Here is a 17,991-nt window from a genome sequence, read left to right as displayed (position 1 = left end):
CTGCTTTCTTTCTTTCTTCCTTTTTTTTTTAAGATTTATTTATTTAGCCTTTGAGCCCCCAGCGACCTTTCTCGTGGCGCCGGGGGTTAAGCTGCGGCGCCATAGCAATTGCTAGTGCATAACTGGGGCCGCCTGCCCATTGCGGGTGGCCCTTTTAACTGCTAGGTACAGGCCGGGGGGTGAGTGTTCTGTTTGCATGCGTCCCTGCAGGCCAGAAGAGGGCACCAGATCTCATTACAGATGGTTGTGAGCCACCATGTGGTTGCTGGGAATTGAACTCAGGACATCTGGAAGAACAGCCAGTGTTCTTAATCTCTGAGCCATCTCTCTAGCCCCCGGATTAATAGATTTTAATCAGTCTTTTTATTCCAGAATTCTAGCATATAAATTACTTGTGATGACTTAAAGTACAGAAAAAATTGAATGTAGTTTTGCTTTGTTTTTGATCAATAGTCTCAGACCAGGCAGACCTGAAACTGTTTTTAACTCAGGCTGGCCTTGAACTTGATGCCTCAACAGCTGCTGAGTCCTGGGATTACAGGCCTGCACTACCATGCCTAATTCTTTTTGGTGTTCTTGAGGTTGGCCTTAGGCTTGGGTCAGTCCTCTTGCTTCAGTCTTCGGAGTACTGGTGACAGGTGTGCATCATGGCTGGCTCGCCTGTCAAGTTTAGAAATGAATTTTCCTTTTTCTTCTTAGGATGTTGAATCCTATATCCATCGCTCTGGACGCACAGGTAGAGCTGGCCGGACAGGAATTTGTGTATGTTTTTATCAACCAAGAGAGAGAGGTCAGCTGCGATATGTGGAACAGAAAGCAGTGAGTAAAGTTAAATTACTTCAGTCCTGTCATCTGAATGGTTGCGTAGAAGAAAGTTTTTCTGTTTATTCTCACAAATACACCTTCCCAGTGTTTCTCAGCTTACACTGCATTTCCATGTCAAGCATGTGGAAAGCTAAATTGGTATTAGTTGCAGGACTTTGTTTTATACAGCTTTTATTGTGAAGCCAGAAGATCTGACATGCTCCTTTTTTCTTTGAATTTCTCCCTTGATACTAAAGTTGAAAGTGTGTTGTTAATGGTTCCAGTATCATTGTGACTACTAAGCATTGTGAATGGGTAACTGACTCTGATTTGGCATTGCTATTTTAGTTAGGTTGATAACACAATAACCAGTTTCATTAAAAAAATACATTTTTATGGTCTGCATTTTCTTGTAGTCTTTCACATTTTACCAGCTATCTTTATGTTTATTTTTTATATAGTAATACATTTGTAAACGAAAATGGTAAGAAAATGTTGACAGATTAAAATGACATCTTTTTCTCCTTTTGAATCAACTTTGTTCTGCAAGTGAAATTCCATGATTTAACTAAGGGACAAGTTTTTAGTTCTTTTGTTTTTTCTTTTTGTAATTGATTATAGATGATTTGCTAGAAAAAGCTATTTTTTTTTTCATCTGCTAGGGCTTGGAAATCTTTAAGTCCAAGAAATGGAAATTCAACAGACTATATTAATTTAGAAATTAACTATGACTTCCTTTTTCTTTAATGTAATTCTTTCATTTTCAGGGAATTACTTTTAAACGTGTAGGTGTTCCTTCTACAATGGATTTAGTTAAATCTAAAAGCATGGATGCCATCAGGTATGCTTTCTGACCTTGCTGAGTAATTCTCTTCTATATTAGGCTGTTCATCTTTAAGCTCTCCTAGTTCCAATGTGAGAAAATTTTGTCAAGGGTTTTACCAGAAGACATTTAGTTACATTATTATATGAAAATGTTACTCTTTCTTTTCCCATTGATGATCTTGCCTTTACTTTCCTCCCTGTATCTTGACCAAGAACATTTACTATTTTTAAACCATAGGTCTCTGGCCTCTGTTTCTTATGCTGCTGTTGATTTTTTCCGACCATCAGCTCAAAGACTGATAGAAGAGAAAGGGGCAGTGGATGCATTGGCCGCAGCATTAGCTCACATTTCTGGTGCATCAAGCTTTGAACCACGATCTTTGATCACCTCTGATAAGGTAGAAATGTGTGGGGAAGTGTGTATTTGGCTAGAGAAGGTTAAAACTGAGCCTTAGCAGTTATACAGTACATTACTGAAATACTGCATTGGGTTCCTTCACTGTATTAAGGTTTTGTTGTTGCTGTTGTTTTCCTTTTCTGTCTGGAAACATCTTCTCGTCTTATATACATGGCTGCAATCCCAGCACTCTGGAGGAAGACTAGTACAATAAATATCATTTATCATCCACCTTAATTCATCAACTGTTAATATTGTGCAAAAATGAAGATATCATTCCTAAATATTTCAACTGTGTCTTCTAGAAATAATGACATTCTACTTAATCACAGTATCACAGTATAATCTGCTTACAAAGATGGCTCTGTATCAGGCATTTGATATCTGTATTTAGATTTGCTTCTGTCCACACAAAACATAGCTCTCACTCCAAAGGGTGTATGAAATAGTTTTATTTTCAGCTGTATGTGAGTTACCGTGGTGAGTTTGGATTTAGGTCGCTATGAAGGATGTGTGCCACCATGGAAGTGGTTACATGTGCTTTCATAGTCACAGAACTAAAAGTCATTAATTGGAGAATTTATTACATACATTAGTGTAGATATCAGATAGGCAGGTTACAGCCAGGTCGGAAAATCTGTTGTAGATTTTATATGCTACGTGATAACATTCTTAGTTTTTGGATTTGTAGAAGCTATTGGTCTACTGAGATTGTAAAGGTTTTTGTTTTTTGTTTTGTTTTACATGACAATTGAAAGGCTGTTAGGTCAGATACAGAGGTAGGCATCAAATGGCCACTAGGATTTTATTTTTTTATTTTTATTTTTTCTGAGACAGGGTTTCTCTGTGTAATTTTGGTGCCTGTCCTGGATCTCGCTCTGTAGACCAGGCTGGCCTCGAACTCACAGAGATCTGCCTGGCTCTGCTTCCTGATATCAAATCTGTCACACCAAAGCCATTTGTTGCAAGTGGTTCAGAGATTTGTTACTTACTGGGATATAAGTGGGGTGGGGTGTGAGTCTTGAGAAGGGACAAGGGAGGGAGAAATACCACTTGGCATATAAACCCATTTTAAAAGCATATTTTATTCTCTGATCATCTATATGGTGATCCTTTAGCACTGAGTACATAGAGAATCCCTAAAAACTCATCAGATACTTTATAAAATAATATTTAGTCAGGAATGATGGGTATGACTATAATTTCAGCATTCAAGAGGCTGCTAGCCTGGGCTACATACACAGCTAAACTTGTTTCAAAACCAAACAAAAGCCACAAGTGGTAGCTCAAATTTTGATCCCAGCACTCAGGAATTTGAGACTAGCCTGTTAAACATGAAGGTTTTAGGCCAGGCAGGTCTACATACAGAAAACCTGTATCAAAAAACAAAAAACAAAACAAAAAAAAACCCCAGTGGGTGTTTTATTTATTTTTGAAACAGCCTTTCAATGTTTACCTTTGGCTGGCCTGTAACTCACAGAGATTCCCTGTTTAGGTGTGTATCACCACACACCAACCTGAGTATTTTATTTTTTCGAAGCAAGGTCTTGCTGTATATCCCAGGTTGGCCGTGAAGTCACCATACTTTTCCTGCTTCAGCCTCTCAGATAAACAATTTTTTTTTGAGGAGTGGTGGTGGGTTTGAGTTGGGGTTTCTCTGTAAAACAGTCCTGGCTGTCCTGGAACTCTCTCTGTAGACCAGGCTGGCCTCGAACTCACTGAGATTCACTTGCCTCTGCCTCCTAAGTGCTGGGATCAAAGGCATGTGCCACCACTGCCCAGCAGATAAAAAAAATTTTAAATTGTACTTTAAAAAAAAAAATGTTAAGGTACTTCATAGGTCACTTACTGCTAATCCTTGTCTTATGAAAGGATTCTTTGGCTGGCCACTGAGCTGGCCACATCTGGAATCACAGCACTTGGGAAACAGCAGGAGACTGCTATAAGTCTGAGGCCAGCCTAGCCAAGAATCATTTAGTAGATAGATCATCTAACTTTTAATTAAATATCTTAGGAACAAAGTACAAATGCCTGAAATTCCTCTTATGAATTAAACCATATTTGAAGTCTTAATTTTTTTTAAATGTTATTTTATGTCTAAGAGTTTTTAACCTGAATGTTTGTACGTGCACCCTGTGCATGCAGTGCCTTCAAAGTCAGAACTGTAGTTAGCACTGGCTGGTTGTTAGCCACCTTATGGTACTAGGAGTTGAACCAGGACCTTCTGGAAGAGCAGCCAGTGCTGGCCTTTTTTTTTTTTTTTTTTTTTAAAGATTTATTTATGTATACAGTGTCTACCTGCATTTATGCCTGCACACCAGAAGAGGGTACCAGATCTCATTGTAGATGGTTGTGAGTCACCATGTGGATGCTGGAGATTGAACTCAGGACCTCTGGAAGAGCAGCCAGTGCTCTTAACCCTAGAGCCATCTCTAGCTTTGAAGTCTTTATCATGAATGTCCCATAATGCTTGGTGCCTGTATGACTTCACTTTTTCATCACTCTTGATTTCTCTGTCTGAATCCATTTGACTTTACTTCCACATTAACCCACTCCTGCAAAGACCTCCAGGCTTACTCATTTTCTCAGCCCCCTTCCCCTTACAGCTGTGTGCCTTCCTCCTTTATTTTGGCCTCTGCTCAAATATCATCATACTCAAGAAATCTTTGCTGATCACTCTCTTCACTGTTTTCCATTCCCTATTCCTGCTGTGTTATTCTTTATGATACATGTCACTGACATTAAATATCTAGCCCTTGGCATGGTCTAGGGAACATTATAGGAGGTAGTCACTAAGTATTTGCTAGGTAAATATTTTCATGTTGATTCTTTTGCTGTCCAAAGAAGCTTCATGGAACAAGTAATTTTTATGTGGTAGTCCTCCAAAAGTTTGAAGATTTTGATGTCTTTTTTTCGTTGTTAAGTAACTGACTTTTAATCATTTCCTTATTTCTTCACTACTTTTCCCCAACCCTTTCTGTGATGGGTCTAATTCTGTCTTATAACATGTAGAACATAGTCTCTGTGTGATCTGTAAGTGCAGTGTACAGAACATGGTGCTGTCAGTGATTGTAAACAGCCTTCTAACACAGTTTCAGAGAAGTGAGTTTTTAGTATCCGTGTTACACTGTAGCACACTGCATGGTAACTACGTGATAATTGAGAAAGGATCATAGAGTTCAAACTTCATTTTCCTGCTGCTGAATTTCTCTTAAACCTAATAGGATTTTTATTTCTAAAGGGGTTTGTGACCATGACTCTGGAGAGCCCAGAAGAAATACAGGATGTCACTTGTGCTTGGAAAGAGCTTACCAGAAGGCTGAGTAATAATGCTTTATCTCAAGTAACCAGAATGTGCCTCCTGAAAGGAAATATGGTAGGATTTTCTAGATAATAAGCATTTTAACCAGTTACTGATAATATTTATAAAGACCTCAAAGATTTGGGATTATATAAATGGTACATTCCTTCAGAACTTTAAGTCATTCTGCTTTGTTTGGCTAATATCTAAGTCTTTGTTGCTATTATTATTTTGAGACAAGGCATCCCTATGTAGCCCATGCTGGCCTTGAACTCATGATCCTCCCCTGAATGTTGGGATTGTAAGTAGGTGACACCACACCTGTCTAAGACTTAAGCAATCTAAGCTTCTGCTATGGTATCCTTGCCATGTGTGGTTGTGTGTGTTTATTTTTTAAGACTAGTTTCTGTGTGTATCAGTTGAACAGCTCTTATAATTAAGAGAATGCGTACTATTATTTTTTTGTTGTCTGCTATTGGTTGCTAATGAGAGTCATGATATGATCTTCTCCTTTGAGATGGTATTTCATAATAGCCCAGGTTAGCCTTGAACCTCTTGCTCCTCTTCATTCTACTGCCCAAGAACTGAGGTTACAGGCATATGCCTGAGTAAGTTACTGTGAAATGAAGCCATTCAAGCTAATTAAAGCTTTTGTTTGTTTGGTTGGTTTTGGTTTTGGTTTTTTGAGACAGCATCTCTCCATTAAGCCATGGCTGTCCTGGAACTCACTATGTAGAGCAGACTGGCTCACAGAAATCTACCTGTCTCCTCCTCCCTAATGCACTCATTGCCATGCCCAGTTTAAAGCTTAATCTTAGTAATTGGTTTCTTTTAGTATTTTGAGATAAAATAACTAAGAGTGTTTATCTAACATTACTACATAGATTATGTAGGCGTATCTCAGTAAGTTTTAGGTCAGCTTGGTCTACAGAGCTAATTCTAGGATTGCCAAGGTCATACAAAGATCCTGTCTCAGCCAGGTAGTGGTGGTTCACACTTCTAATCCTAGCACTTGGAAGGCAGAGGCAGGAGGATCTCTGTGAGTTCTAGGCCAGCCTTGTCTACAGAGCTAGTTCTAGGATAGCCAAGACTATATCAAGAAATCCTGTCTTGAAAAATCAGAAAAAGAAAAAAGAAAATCATCTCTCAAAGTTGAGTGTTACCTTCAATAAAGAATTAATACAAATACATGTATAAAAAAAAAAAACCCACAAACAAAAAAACAGTTGAGGAAAAGAAAATTAAAATTAGACCACTAGTCCAAATGGGTTATTCAGTATTAATTTTAACTAATGGCCACCAAGGCCACAAGAAAAACACTTTCTGCTCCAAATTTTTAAGAATCCAAACTTGGGGTTGGGGATTTAGCTCAGTGGTAGAGTGCTTGCCTAGAAAGCACAAGGTCTGGGTTCGGTCCTCAGCTCTGAAAAAAAAAAAGCAAAAGAATCCAAACTTTTAAGAATCTTAAGTCTTGGGGCTGGAGATAATGGCTCAGGGTTGCCGCCTGGGTTCAATTCCTAGCCACTACATGGTGACTCACAACCATCTATAATGAGATCTGGTGCCTTCTGGCCTGCAGGTATACATGCAGGCAGAACACTGTATATGTGATAAATTAAAAAAGCTAAACAAAACAAAAACAAAAAACTTAGTCTTTTGCAATGCTTGGGTTTGACCCACTGACTTGCATATGATAAGGAAGTACCATACCACAGACTTGTGTTCCCACCTTGTCACTAATTTTTTTTTTAAAGATTTATTTATTTATTATATATACAGCATGTATGATTGCAGGCCAGAAGAGGGCACCAGATCTCATTACAGATGGTTGTGAGCCACCATGTGGTTGCTGGGAATTGAACTCAGGACCTCTGGAAGAGCAGTCAGTGTTCTTCACCTCTGAGCCATCTTTCCAGCCCATTGTTACTAATGTTTTAAAGAAATTTATTAAAAGAATCGTTTTTTTTTCTTCAATCCAGAGTTTCTCTGTGTAGCTCTGGCTGTCTTGGAGCTAGAGATCTGCCTGCCTCTGCTTCTCAAGTGCTAGGATCAAAGGCTTGTGCCACCACTCCCCAGCTAGAAGGGCCATTTTCTTCTAGAGAATATTCTAGGTACTTCAGTCTTACTAGTTATACCTAGTTCTGTCTGAGATTAGAAACTATAGGACAGACTGCAGATCATCTGTGCTTATGTGTTATCTGTTTTGATTCTGTAAACAGTCATGGAATACATATTTTCAAAAATTATTTATTTATTTTATATATATGAGAGCTCTATCTGCCTGTATATCTTTATTCCAGAAGAGGGCATCAGATTCCACTATAGATGGTTGTGCGCCTCCCTGTGGTTACTGGGTTAAACTCAGGATCTCTGGAAGAAGTCAGTGCTCTTACCTGCTGAGCCATCTCACCAACCTGGAATACATATTTTTTAAAAGCAAAATGCAATAAATATTAATTAGTAAAATTAACACATGTATCTAAATAAAAATCTTTTTGTTTTTCTTTTAGGGTGTTTGCTTTGATGTTCCTACAAGTGAGTCAGAAAGATTACAGGTATTTAAAATTTTTTATTAAGTAGCTGAGTATATTTCTTTAAAAAAAACTGTTTTGAAAAACTTAAGAGTCATTTATCATGCCTAAATCAATTAAGAAAGTCCTTAATATGAAATATTGCCTGTCCCTTAATTAAAATTAAAAATTTATTATATGTAATTTCAAACATAAATGATAATTGGGGGCTAGAGAGAGAGTTCAGTGGTTAAGACCACCTCCTACTCTTAGGGAGGACCCAGGTTCCATCTTAGCATCCACATGAACGTTCACAACACCAGGGATCTGACACCTTCTGACCACCACAGCTACTGCACGCACATACTGCAGGCAAGACACTCTCATACATAAAAAACTTTTTAAAAAAATTGTGTAATGAGTCACCATAGGTGCATAATCAGCTTCAACATTTTGATAATTTTGTGGACAGTTTTATCAGTTCCTTTCTGTCCACTTCCAGTGTTTACAGACAAACTCCAGGCATTTTTTAAACTTTATTTTATTTTATGTGCATTGGTGTTTTTCCTGCATGTATGTAATGAGGATGCCAGATCCCCTGGAACTGGAGTTTCAGACAGTTGTGAGCCACCATGTGGGTGCTGGGAATTGAACCCGGGTCCTCTGGAAGAACAGTCAGTGCTCTTAACTGCTGAGCCATCTCTCCAGCCCCCTTGTCATTTCAAGTATTCCTACATATTTAAATGTTAGGGATTTAAACATAATCATAATACTATAATTACTTCTATACAACTATCCTTTAATACATTTAAGTTTTCCCTGTTGTCTTCTTGATTATCTTTCTTTGCTGTTCTCAGGTTGGAAGCTAGGATCTTACACATAATAGGTTAACACTGAGCTTCCCCACAGCCTTACTTAATTTTTTTTTTCCTGTGGGTTTCTCTGTGTATCTCTGACTATCTTGGAACTCGCTCTGTAGACCAGGCTGACCTCAAACTCAGATATCTGCCTGCTTCTGTCTTTGGAATGCTGGAATTAAAGGTGTGGGCCACCATTGCCCACCCCACTAGATTCTTAGTCAATAATTTTTTCTAAAATGCCTTTCCTTTTATGTACATTTTGGGGAGGTAGTATTGAAACAAGAGTCCTGGAATCTAGCCCAGGCTGGCTTGGAACTTACTATATAGCTCAAACTTGGTACTTCTAAGTGCCACATATAGCTTATTCATATACCTATTTTGAAATAATGGGATTGTACTATTTATTACATTCATTTATATGTAGGGTGGGACATGTGCACACTGTGGCTTATATACGAGTTCAAAAGACAACTTGTAAGAGTTGAGTGTCTCCTACCATGTGAGTCCTAGGCATAGAATTTAAGTCATCACTGTTGGTAACAAGCACCTTTACCCACTGAGACACCTCAGCAACCCTGATTATACTCTTTTTGGAGTCTTTAAAATATTGTGGATACCAAAAGCCAGTGAGTAAAAGTGAAAAGGTGCTTGATGTAAATTCAATCCCTGGTACCCACATAAATGTGGAAGAAGAGAACTCCTCAAAGTTGTCATTTGACTCTGTACATGCCCCACCCAAATACCTGCAGACATATATAAAAGTGATAAAAATTATTTAAAGTTTAAAGAAATATTATGGATCCTTTTGGGGGTGATAATTGGTAATTGAACTCAGGATCCTCATGAATGCTAGCTAGGCAAGTGCTCTAACCCTCTCTGTTTAGAGACAAAGTCTCACTAACTTGCTCATTCTGGCCTTGAACTAACTCAGTAGTAGCCTAGGCAGTCCTTGAACTTAGATGTTCCTACATGAGCCTCACATCTAGTTTTACTTCTGGTCCTGTTGATGTAATTGCTCATAATACTTCAGCTTATTTGGTCTGTTTCTTTGTCCTGAGAAAGAGAATGCTGTCTTTTAGAAAACATGACTGTTAAGAATAGGGATTTAGAATCTTGAAATGGGTCTGAGGGTTTCTCTACACTTGATCTTTCGCCAGAAGGCTGAGAAGTGACAGAAACTTTCAAGATTAAAATTTGGACATGTTACTACTGGTTTTGCTTATTTTCTGTTTTTCATTGTTCTTGACACTTTAAGGAAAAATAGCTTTTAGTTAGTGGCTAAAGAAAATGAAAAGAGCGTCTTCTTGACTCACTTGTTTATAGGTTTTATTTTGCATTTCTATTAATTAAATACATTCCTTTGACAGGGAGAGTGGCATGATTCAGACTGGATACTCTCAGTGCCAGCCAAATTACCTGAAATTGAAGAATATTATGATGCAAACACATCTTCTAATTCCAGACAGAGGGGCGGCTGGTCAGGCGGCAGGTCAGGTCGTTCAGGCCGCTCTGGCCGATCTGGTGGCCGATCAGGTAGACAGAGTCGGCAGGGGAGCCGGTCAGGAAGTCGGCAAGATGGGAGAAGACGAAATGGGAACAGAAATCGCTCAAGAAGTGGAGGCCATAAACGGAGTTTTGACTAAGTGTTTGATAGTTGATCTTCCAGTGTGAGCTTGCCTATTTCTGTCTAATCATGTATATTATTCACCAAAAATTAGGTCATCATAGTTGAGGTATTTGTCTGTAATTTGCAAAGAAGTTGGTCGTATTTTTTTAAAAAGTATTTCACAAGAATGGTTGTAAACAAATTACTTATCCAGCTATACCTTTGAATTAAAAAAAGCCCCTTTTATTGTCTGTTTTCATTCTGTGTTAAGAATTTTCTCAATGTAATCTTTTAAAATTTCTTCTATGATGTAGTCTTTTTTTTTCCCCTCAGGTGTTTTTTTTTTTTTTTGAGATAGGGCTTCTCTGTGTAGTACTGGGTCTCTCTCATTCAAGCTGGCCTAGAACTGAGACATCTGCCTGCCTCTGCCTTCTGAGTGCACCACATATGTTAATGTTAGGTCATTCATCCGTAGTGACCTATGTGATAAGACAAAACTGTTTCCACATTAAGAGCTGTTAACTGGTGACATGTTTGGTGAAATGTACCAGTTTAACTTAATAGATAGATTAGGTAGATAGTTATGCAAGCAATGTACATGCCCTAATTTATCAATCATTTATTGAATATCTGTCATCTACTTCGGTAATCACTAGAGCACACATTTATAAATAGGGCATAGTCACTAGTTTCATAAAACTCATTGTCTAGCAATCAGCCAGTTATAATAGACATGAATGAATAACACTAAGACTGAAGCAGGTGTGGAGTGCAGGACTGGGGTGTACCTAGTCAGTTTTAAGATTCAGGGAGACTTCGGAAGAAAATCTGACAGCCATCTGTTCATGTAACTCTGTGTGTGTGTGTGTGTGTGTGTGTGTGTGTGTGTGTAGAGAGAGAGATATAGCAAGAGGGAGAGAGAGGAGGAGTTGGGTAAGCTTCGTGGTTTTTATTTTTGTTTTTGGAGCATTGCTGTAGGCTAGACTGGCCTTAAACTTGCAGTGATCACCTCTGGGCAGATGACTGTAGAAGGGTGAGGGCTTGCAGGCAGAGAACAACATATGCAGGGATCCAGAGGGTAAGTCTGAAGACACACTTCAGTCTAAGGGCAGGGGAAGGGAGAAGGTTATCGAAGAGTATCCAGTGTTAAAAGCCTTTTTTTTATTGTTATGATGGAGTTCCATTTTCACTGAGTACAATGGAGAGAACATTCCACAGGTTTTAAGGTCAGAAATGATGAGGGTTTTTTATTATGGGCTGTTTTATTGTTAAATGTGTGAGTATTGTCCGCATGTGTATCTGTATACTCTAGGTGTGTTTGGTACTGTTGGATGCCAGAAGAGAGTGTTGGATCTCCTAGAACTAGAGTTAGAGATGTTTGTGAGCTGCCATATAAGGTGCTGGGAATTGAACCTGGGTCCTCTTTTAAAAAAAAAAGCAGTCAGTGCTCTTACATGCTGAGCCATTTCTTTAGTCCTAAGGAGTAACATGATTAGGTCTGTATTTCAGAAAGATTCCTGGCTTCATAGAGATGACCATGTTGGAGGAGGGCCAGACTGACGGCCAGGAGACTTCTGAAGAGGCTACAGGAGGACTGGGGATGTAGCTGAGTAGTAGAATACTTGGCTAGCTGGTAAAGGAAAGGGCTTAGTCCTTAACCGAAAGAAAAAGTTGTAGAAGTAATTCAATATAGAGAGATGCTGGTGAGCCAAACTAATTAGTAATATTTTATGTGATGAGAACCAATGCATTTGAGATGTTGGTACCCATCCAAAATCATAGCTAGATAATATGGAGTGAAGACTTAAGCCCATAGAAGCCCAGTTTCTTAATCATTACCCAAAATTAGTGGCAGTGGATATTAAGAAATATGGGTAAGCTGGGCTTTTAATCCTGGCACTTGGAGACAGAGGCAAGTGGATTTCTCTGAGTTTGAGGCCAGCCTAGTCTACATAGGGAGTTCCAGGCTAGCTAGAGCTACATGGTTGAGACCCTGTCTCAAGAAATAAGTAACATGGGTAAATTAGAGAGGATTTTAGGAGATAGACTTGTTAGGACTGAAATGTTGGTTGGACTAGAAGATGAGAGGTATAAGGAAATGATTTGACATTAGGATACCAAGAAGAGGAAGTAAAGTTATAGGGGAAGGAGTAGGGATATGATTCATTCAGGGTTACATATACATATACTTATTTATTTATTTTGAAGACTGATCTCTCTACACATCCCAGGCTGGCCTGCAACTCACTATACAGGGGCTGTTTCCAGACAGGATAGCTCTGGCTATCCTGGAACTTTCTCTGTAGACCAGGCTGGCCTCAACATCAGAGATCTGTCTGCCTCTGCCTCCCAGTGCTGGGTTAAAGGTGACCATCAATTCTGGTTGTTAGGTATATTTTATTTTGAGTAAACCCCATGACAGTCTAAGAAGAGAGATAAATAGTGGGCAGTTGGGTTTACAGATTTGAAGCATAAGGTTTCTAAAAAGATACAGATTTGAGGGGGGAATAAACTCTATTCCATATAAATGCAGTTATCCAAGGAGAGCATTGTAAAAGCTGAGATTTGGAAAGAAACAAGAGGTAGGTATACCAGTATACTTTGTGCATGAGGGGAAGGAGATCCATTGACAGGAACACCGAGAAGAGGGCAGAAAGCTCAGGAATAGCAGGCTGTCATAGGAAACAAGTCTGAGCTAGTCACTAGATTTGAGAAGGACCCAGGACCACTGGAGCAGCGAGAGTGCTAGAGATAGAGTGGGCTTGGTGGCACAGACTTGAACTCCAGCTTGTGTAGGTCAGAGTTGAAGAGGCTGGATGGGGAGTTTGAGGCCGATCTGGGTTACGTCGAAAGACTCAAATTCCATACATACCAAACCTGAAGAACTCTTTTTAGAAATTTGGTCATAGATGGGGGAGAATAAACTAAAGCTGTAAATAGAACACAAGATAGTGGCTAGGATTTTTGTGCATGCGGATGGTGGTAGGAGGGGGTATCTGATACATGTTGAAATAATATGAGTTCAGAAAGGAGAAATTTAGAACAGAAACGGAGCAAGATCCCTTTAAAAACCCAAATGAATGAATTCACAGAACTAGAAATTGTAGCTTCAGGTATGTGGGGGCAGTGCCTTTGAGTATTTTGTCAGGAATAAGAGGTCAGGGAGTCTGGGTGCTGAGGTGAGGTTAGATATGCAGTGGTTACAATTAGAAGATGAAGTGATGATTTCCCTGGGCACCACAGCATCTCAGAATGGAGATGGGAAAAGGCACCTGAGCACAGCTAGGTTCTACTCTGAGAAATGGAGGACTGGCAAAGCCAATTGGGAACGTGATTAACGTCTGCGGCACCTAGACCGACCAAGGATAGAAGTGCTGACTGCAGTGTAATGGGACAGGGAACTGAAGGTCTGTGAGAGCTGGAGAGGTTTGAGATCTGAAGAGTAGAGGAGGGGCATGGAGCCATGGCTCAGTGGTTAAGAGCACATACTGTTCTTGCAGAAGACCCAAATTCAACCCCAGCATTCACATCAGGCAGCTCACATCTGCCTGTAACTCCAGCTTCAGGTGATGCCCCTCTGGCCTGCACACACACAAATAATAATTTAAAAAGAATATGGATAAAATAAAAGAATATGGAAAACTCAAAGTGATTAAACTAAAATCAGAAACAAGACAAGGCTTTCCACTCTCCATATTTATTCAATATAGTACTTGAAGTTCTAGCTAGAGCAATAAGACAACAAAAGGAGATCAAGGGGATACAAATTGGAAAGGAAGAAGTCAAACTTTCACTATTTGCATATGAAATGATAGTATACATAAGTGACCCCAATAATTCTACCACGGAACTTCTACAGCTGATAAACTCCTTCAGTAAAGTGGCAGGATACAAGATCAACTCAAAAAAATCAGTAGCCCTCCTATACACAAATGATAAAAGGGCTGAGAAAGAAGTCAGAGAAACATCACCCTTTACAATAGCCACAAATAAATAAAATACCTTGGGATAACACTAACTAAACAAGTGAAGGGCCTGTTTGATAAGAACTTTAAATCTCTAGAGAAAAATTGAAGATATCAGAAAATGGAAGGATCTCCCATGCTCATGGATAGGTAGGGTTAACATAGTAAAAATGGCAATCTTACCAAAAGCAATCTATAGATTCAATGCAATCCCCATCAAAATCCCAACACAATTCTTCACAGACTTGGAAAGAAAAATACTCAACTTCATATGGAAAAACAAAAGACCCAGAATAGCTAAAAGAATCCTGTATGATAAAGCAACCTCTGGAGGCATCACCATCCCTGACCTCAAGCTCTACTATAGAGCTATAGTAATAAAAACAGCTTGGTACTGGTATAAAAACCGACATACAGACCAATGGAATCAAATTGAAGACCCTGACATTAATCCACGCACATATGAACACCTGATTTTTGACAAGCCAAAACTATACAATGGGGGCTGGAGAGATGGCTCAGAGGCTAAGAGCACTGACTGCTCTTCCAAAGGTCCTGAGTTCAATTCCCAGCAACCACATGGTGGCTCACAACCATCTGTAGTGAGATCTGGTGCCCTCTTCTGGCCTGCAGTCACATATGCTGTATACATAATAAATAAATAAATCTTTTTTTAAAAAAAAACAAAACTATACAATGGAAAAAAGAAAGTATCTTCAACAAATGGTGCTGGCATAACTGGATGTCAATATGTAAAAGATTGCAAATAGATCCATATCTGTCACCATGCACAAAACTCAAGTCCAAGTGGATAAAGACCTCAACATAAATCCAGTTACACTAAACTTAATAGAAGAGAAAGCAGGAAGTACTCTTGAACGCATTGGCACAGGAGATCACTTCCTAAATATAACACCAACAGCACAGACATTGAGCACAACAATTAATAAATGGGACCTCTTGAAACTGAGAAGCTTTTGCAGGGCAAAAGACACGGTCAATAAGACAAAAAGACAGCCAACAGAATGGGAAAAGACCTTCACCAACCCCACATTTGACAGAGGACTGATCTCCATAGTATATAAATAAAGAACTCAAGAAACTAGACATCAAAATATTGAACAATCCAATTAAAAAATGGGTTAAAGAGCTAAACAGAATTCTCAAAAGAAAAATCTCAAATGGCTTGAAAGACATTTAAAGAAATGTTCAACATCTTTAATCATCAGAGAAATGCAAATCAAAAGGACTCTGAGATACCACCTTATACCTGTCAGAATGGCTATGATCAAAAACACTAATGACAGTCTATGCTGGAGAGGATGTGGAGCAAAGGGAACACTCCTCACTGTTGGTGGGAATGTAAACTTGTACAACCACTGTGGAAATCAGTATGGCGGTTTCTCAGAAAATTGGGGAATCGATCTACCTCAAGATCCAGCCATACCATTCTTGGGCATATACCCAAGGAATGCTCAATCATACCACAAAGATACATGCTCAACTATATTCATAGCAGCACTATTCGTAATAGCCAGAACCTGGAAACAACCTAGATGCCCACCAACTGAAGAATAGATTAAGAAAATGTGGTACATATACACAATGGAGGAGTACTCGGCAGAGAGAAACAATGACAGCATGAAATTTGCAGGCAAATGGATGGAACTAGAAAATATCCTGAGTGAGGTAACCCAGACCCAGAAGGACAAACATGGTATGTACTCACTCATAAGTGGATACTAGATACAAAGCAAAGAACAATCAGACTGCAACCCACAGAACCAGGGAGGCTATATAGCAGGGGGGACCCTAGAATGAAAAAAGAATATGGAGTCGCCAGGCGGTGGTGATGCACGCCTTTAATCCCAGCTCTCAGGAGGAAGAGGCAGGCAGATCTCTGAGTTCAAGGCCAGCCTGGTCTACTGAGTGAGTTCCAGAACAGGTTACAAAGCTACACAGAGAAACTATGTCTCAAACCAAAACCAAAAAGAATATGGATTAGAAATAGAGTAGGGGAGTAGGTTAGGCGTATTAGTGTACACTTTTAATGAGTGAGTAAGGGATAGGTTGGTGAATTTGAGGGCCAAGATGACCTGTGTGTAACAAACTCCAGGCCAGCTAAGGCTACATCGTGAGATCCACCATGTATAAAAATGGAGCAGTTACAAAACCAGGGTATGGTAGGATGATTGGGAACAAAGGTCACTTTTTTTTGGACAGTGAAATCTAGCATGAAGAAAAGACTGGACTGAGGACAAAGATTTGATCAGATTCCAAAATGTCAGCAAATGGCAGGTTTGGCAAGTTACTGAATGAGAAGGGTTGAGAGGTATTAGCACCACTTACCTTAGTTACACTGCTTTTGTGTCCAAGTGAGGAGAGTAGTCTGGGAATGAGTTGGAGTCAACAGACACACTGAATGAGGGAAGGAACAGCATGGGGATGAGAAAGCTGGAGAGGTGCATTTCTCTCCAAGAGCCAGGTTTCAGGTCAGCCAAGGAGAGGAAATGTGTGCTGCTGGACTGAGGAAGGGGTGGCTGACGGCTGTCACTGGGGGATAGTGGAGCTGCATCTATGTGATTGTGAGCTCCAGTACTCAAATCTCTACAGTGCCTGAGTACCAGTACAGCCAGTCAGATACTGGTGTGTTCACAGTGTTTTAGGTGAATGAGGAGTGCCTGGTTTCTGCCCTCTAGAGCCCATAATCTAGTGAAATAATAGGGTAAATAAGCCTAAACTCATGGCAGTGCAGTGATTGGCAAGTTCAAAGAGTAAGGACACCCAGCCCATGAATTCAGAGACATAACTGAGCTTCACTTGGCAGGTGTTAAAAAGGGGGGTGGTGGGTTAGGGCCAGGGACTGAGGAGATGGCTCAGCTTGAGAGGAATACTGCAGAAAAACCGAGTTCTGTTCTGTTCCCAGCACCCATGTCAAGTGCCTTACAACCGCCAGCACCTCCAGCCTCAAGGCATCCAATGTCCTCTGCTGGTTTCCAAGGGCAACAGAAGGCATGTGCATAACCACACAGACCCACGGACATACACATAAAACTAACAGAAGGGCTGGGAAAGCCCGACTAGGCCAAGGTACAGAACAGTTAGAGAAACTAACACTGTCTAAAGATGTCGACCATGAGGAGCTCTGGTTGCTGTGGTCTTCACTGAGGAAAGCAGTGGTGAGCACAAGGCAAGAGTCCCCACTGGAGGCCTTGTGATCAGCCATTGAAGGGGGCTTATGTAATAGACGGAGAGAGAAGCATGCAGGTAAATGCTAGCAAGGTGGACTTAAAGGATCCACCTGCTAGGGATTAGCTTTCCTCTCAGCACGGGTTCTAACAAAGAAGAGCTTCTATCTTAAAACAAAATTTAGCCAGATGTGGTGGCGCACACCTTTAATCCCAGCACTCGGGAGGCAGAGCTCTGTGAGTTTGAGAGACAGCCTTGTCTATATGTGTTTCTTGACCGTCAGGGCTACATACACACTGTCTCAAAAAAAAAAATCTTTTTAAGATGTGATTTGTAAGTATGTGCATTTATGTGAGCACAGACACATACATACCAGGGCCCACGTGTGGAGGTCAGAGTACAACTTTGAGTGCCGTTCTTGCTTCCACTTTTTTTGAAACAGAGTCTCTTTTGTTCCTGAGTTCTACACCTGGCAAGCACCTTCACATACACCCATTTTCATGGCAATGTGGTAGTGTCAGTAATCTTAATAAC

At 39.9% G+C, this 17,991-nt stretch overlaps 1 protein-coding gene and 1 non-coding gene across 3 annotated transcripts; both read left to right on the top strand.

The window, feature by feature from the left end:
* Positions 1-41: 41 nt before the first annotated feature.
* Positions 42-173, top strand: LOC114704774. Its single transcript, XR_003736312.1, has one exon. It is a non-coding gene; the product is annotated as a small nucleolar RNA SNORA76 (small nucleolar RNA).
* Positions 174-678: 505 nt separating this feature from the next.
* Positions 679-10,603, top strand: Ddx50 (DExD-box helicase 50). Of its 2 annotated transcripts, XM_037199628.1 has the most exons (6): positions 679-819; positions 1,572-1,645; positions 1,868-2,027; positions 5,268-5,402; positions 7,838-7,882; positions 10,065-10,603. In XM_037199628.1, the coding sequence occupies exons 2-6, from the start codon at positions 1,608-1,610 to the stop codon at positions 10,338-10,340; spliced, it is 654 nt and encodes a 217-aa protein (XP_037055523.1). In that variant the 5' UTR covers positions 679-819; positions 1,572-1,607; the 3' UTR covers positions 10,341-10,603. The 2 variants fall into 2 exon arrangements, with proteins under 2 accessions (XP_037055523.1, XP_037055521.1); XM_037199626.1 differs by lacking the exon at positions 1,572-1,645 and having other exon boundaries at positions 10,065-10,562.
* Positions 10,604-17,991: the final 7,388 nt, after the last annotated feature.

This window comes from Peromyscus leucopus, chromosome 16_21 (genome assembly GCF_004664715.2).
Source record: "Peromyscus leucopus breed LL Stock chromosome 16_21, UCI_PerLeu_2.1, whole genome shotgun sequence".
Classification (NCBI taxonomy): domain Eukaryota; kingdom Metazoa; phylum Chordata; class Mammalia; order Rodentia; family Cricetidae; genus Peromyscus; species Peromyscus leucopus.
This window is presented reverse-complemented; position numbering and strand designations above follow the sequence as displayed.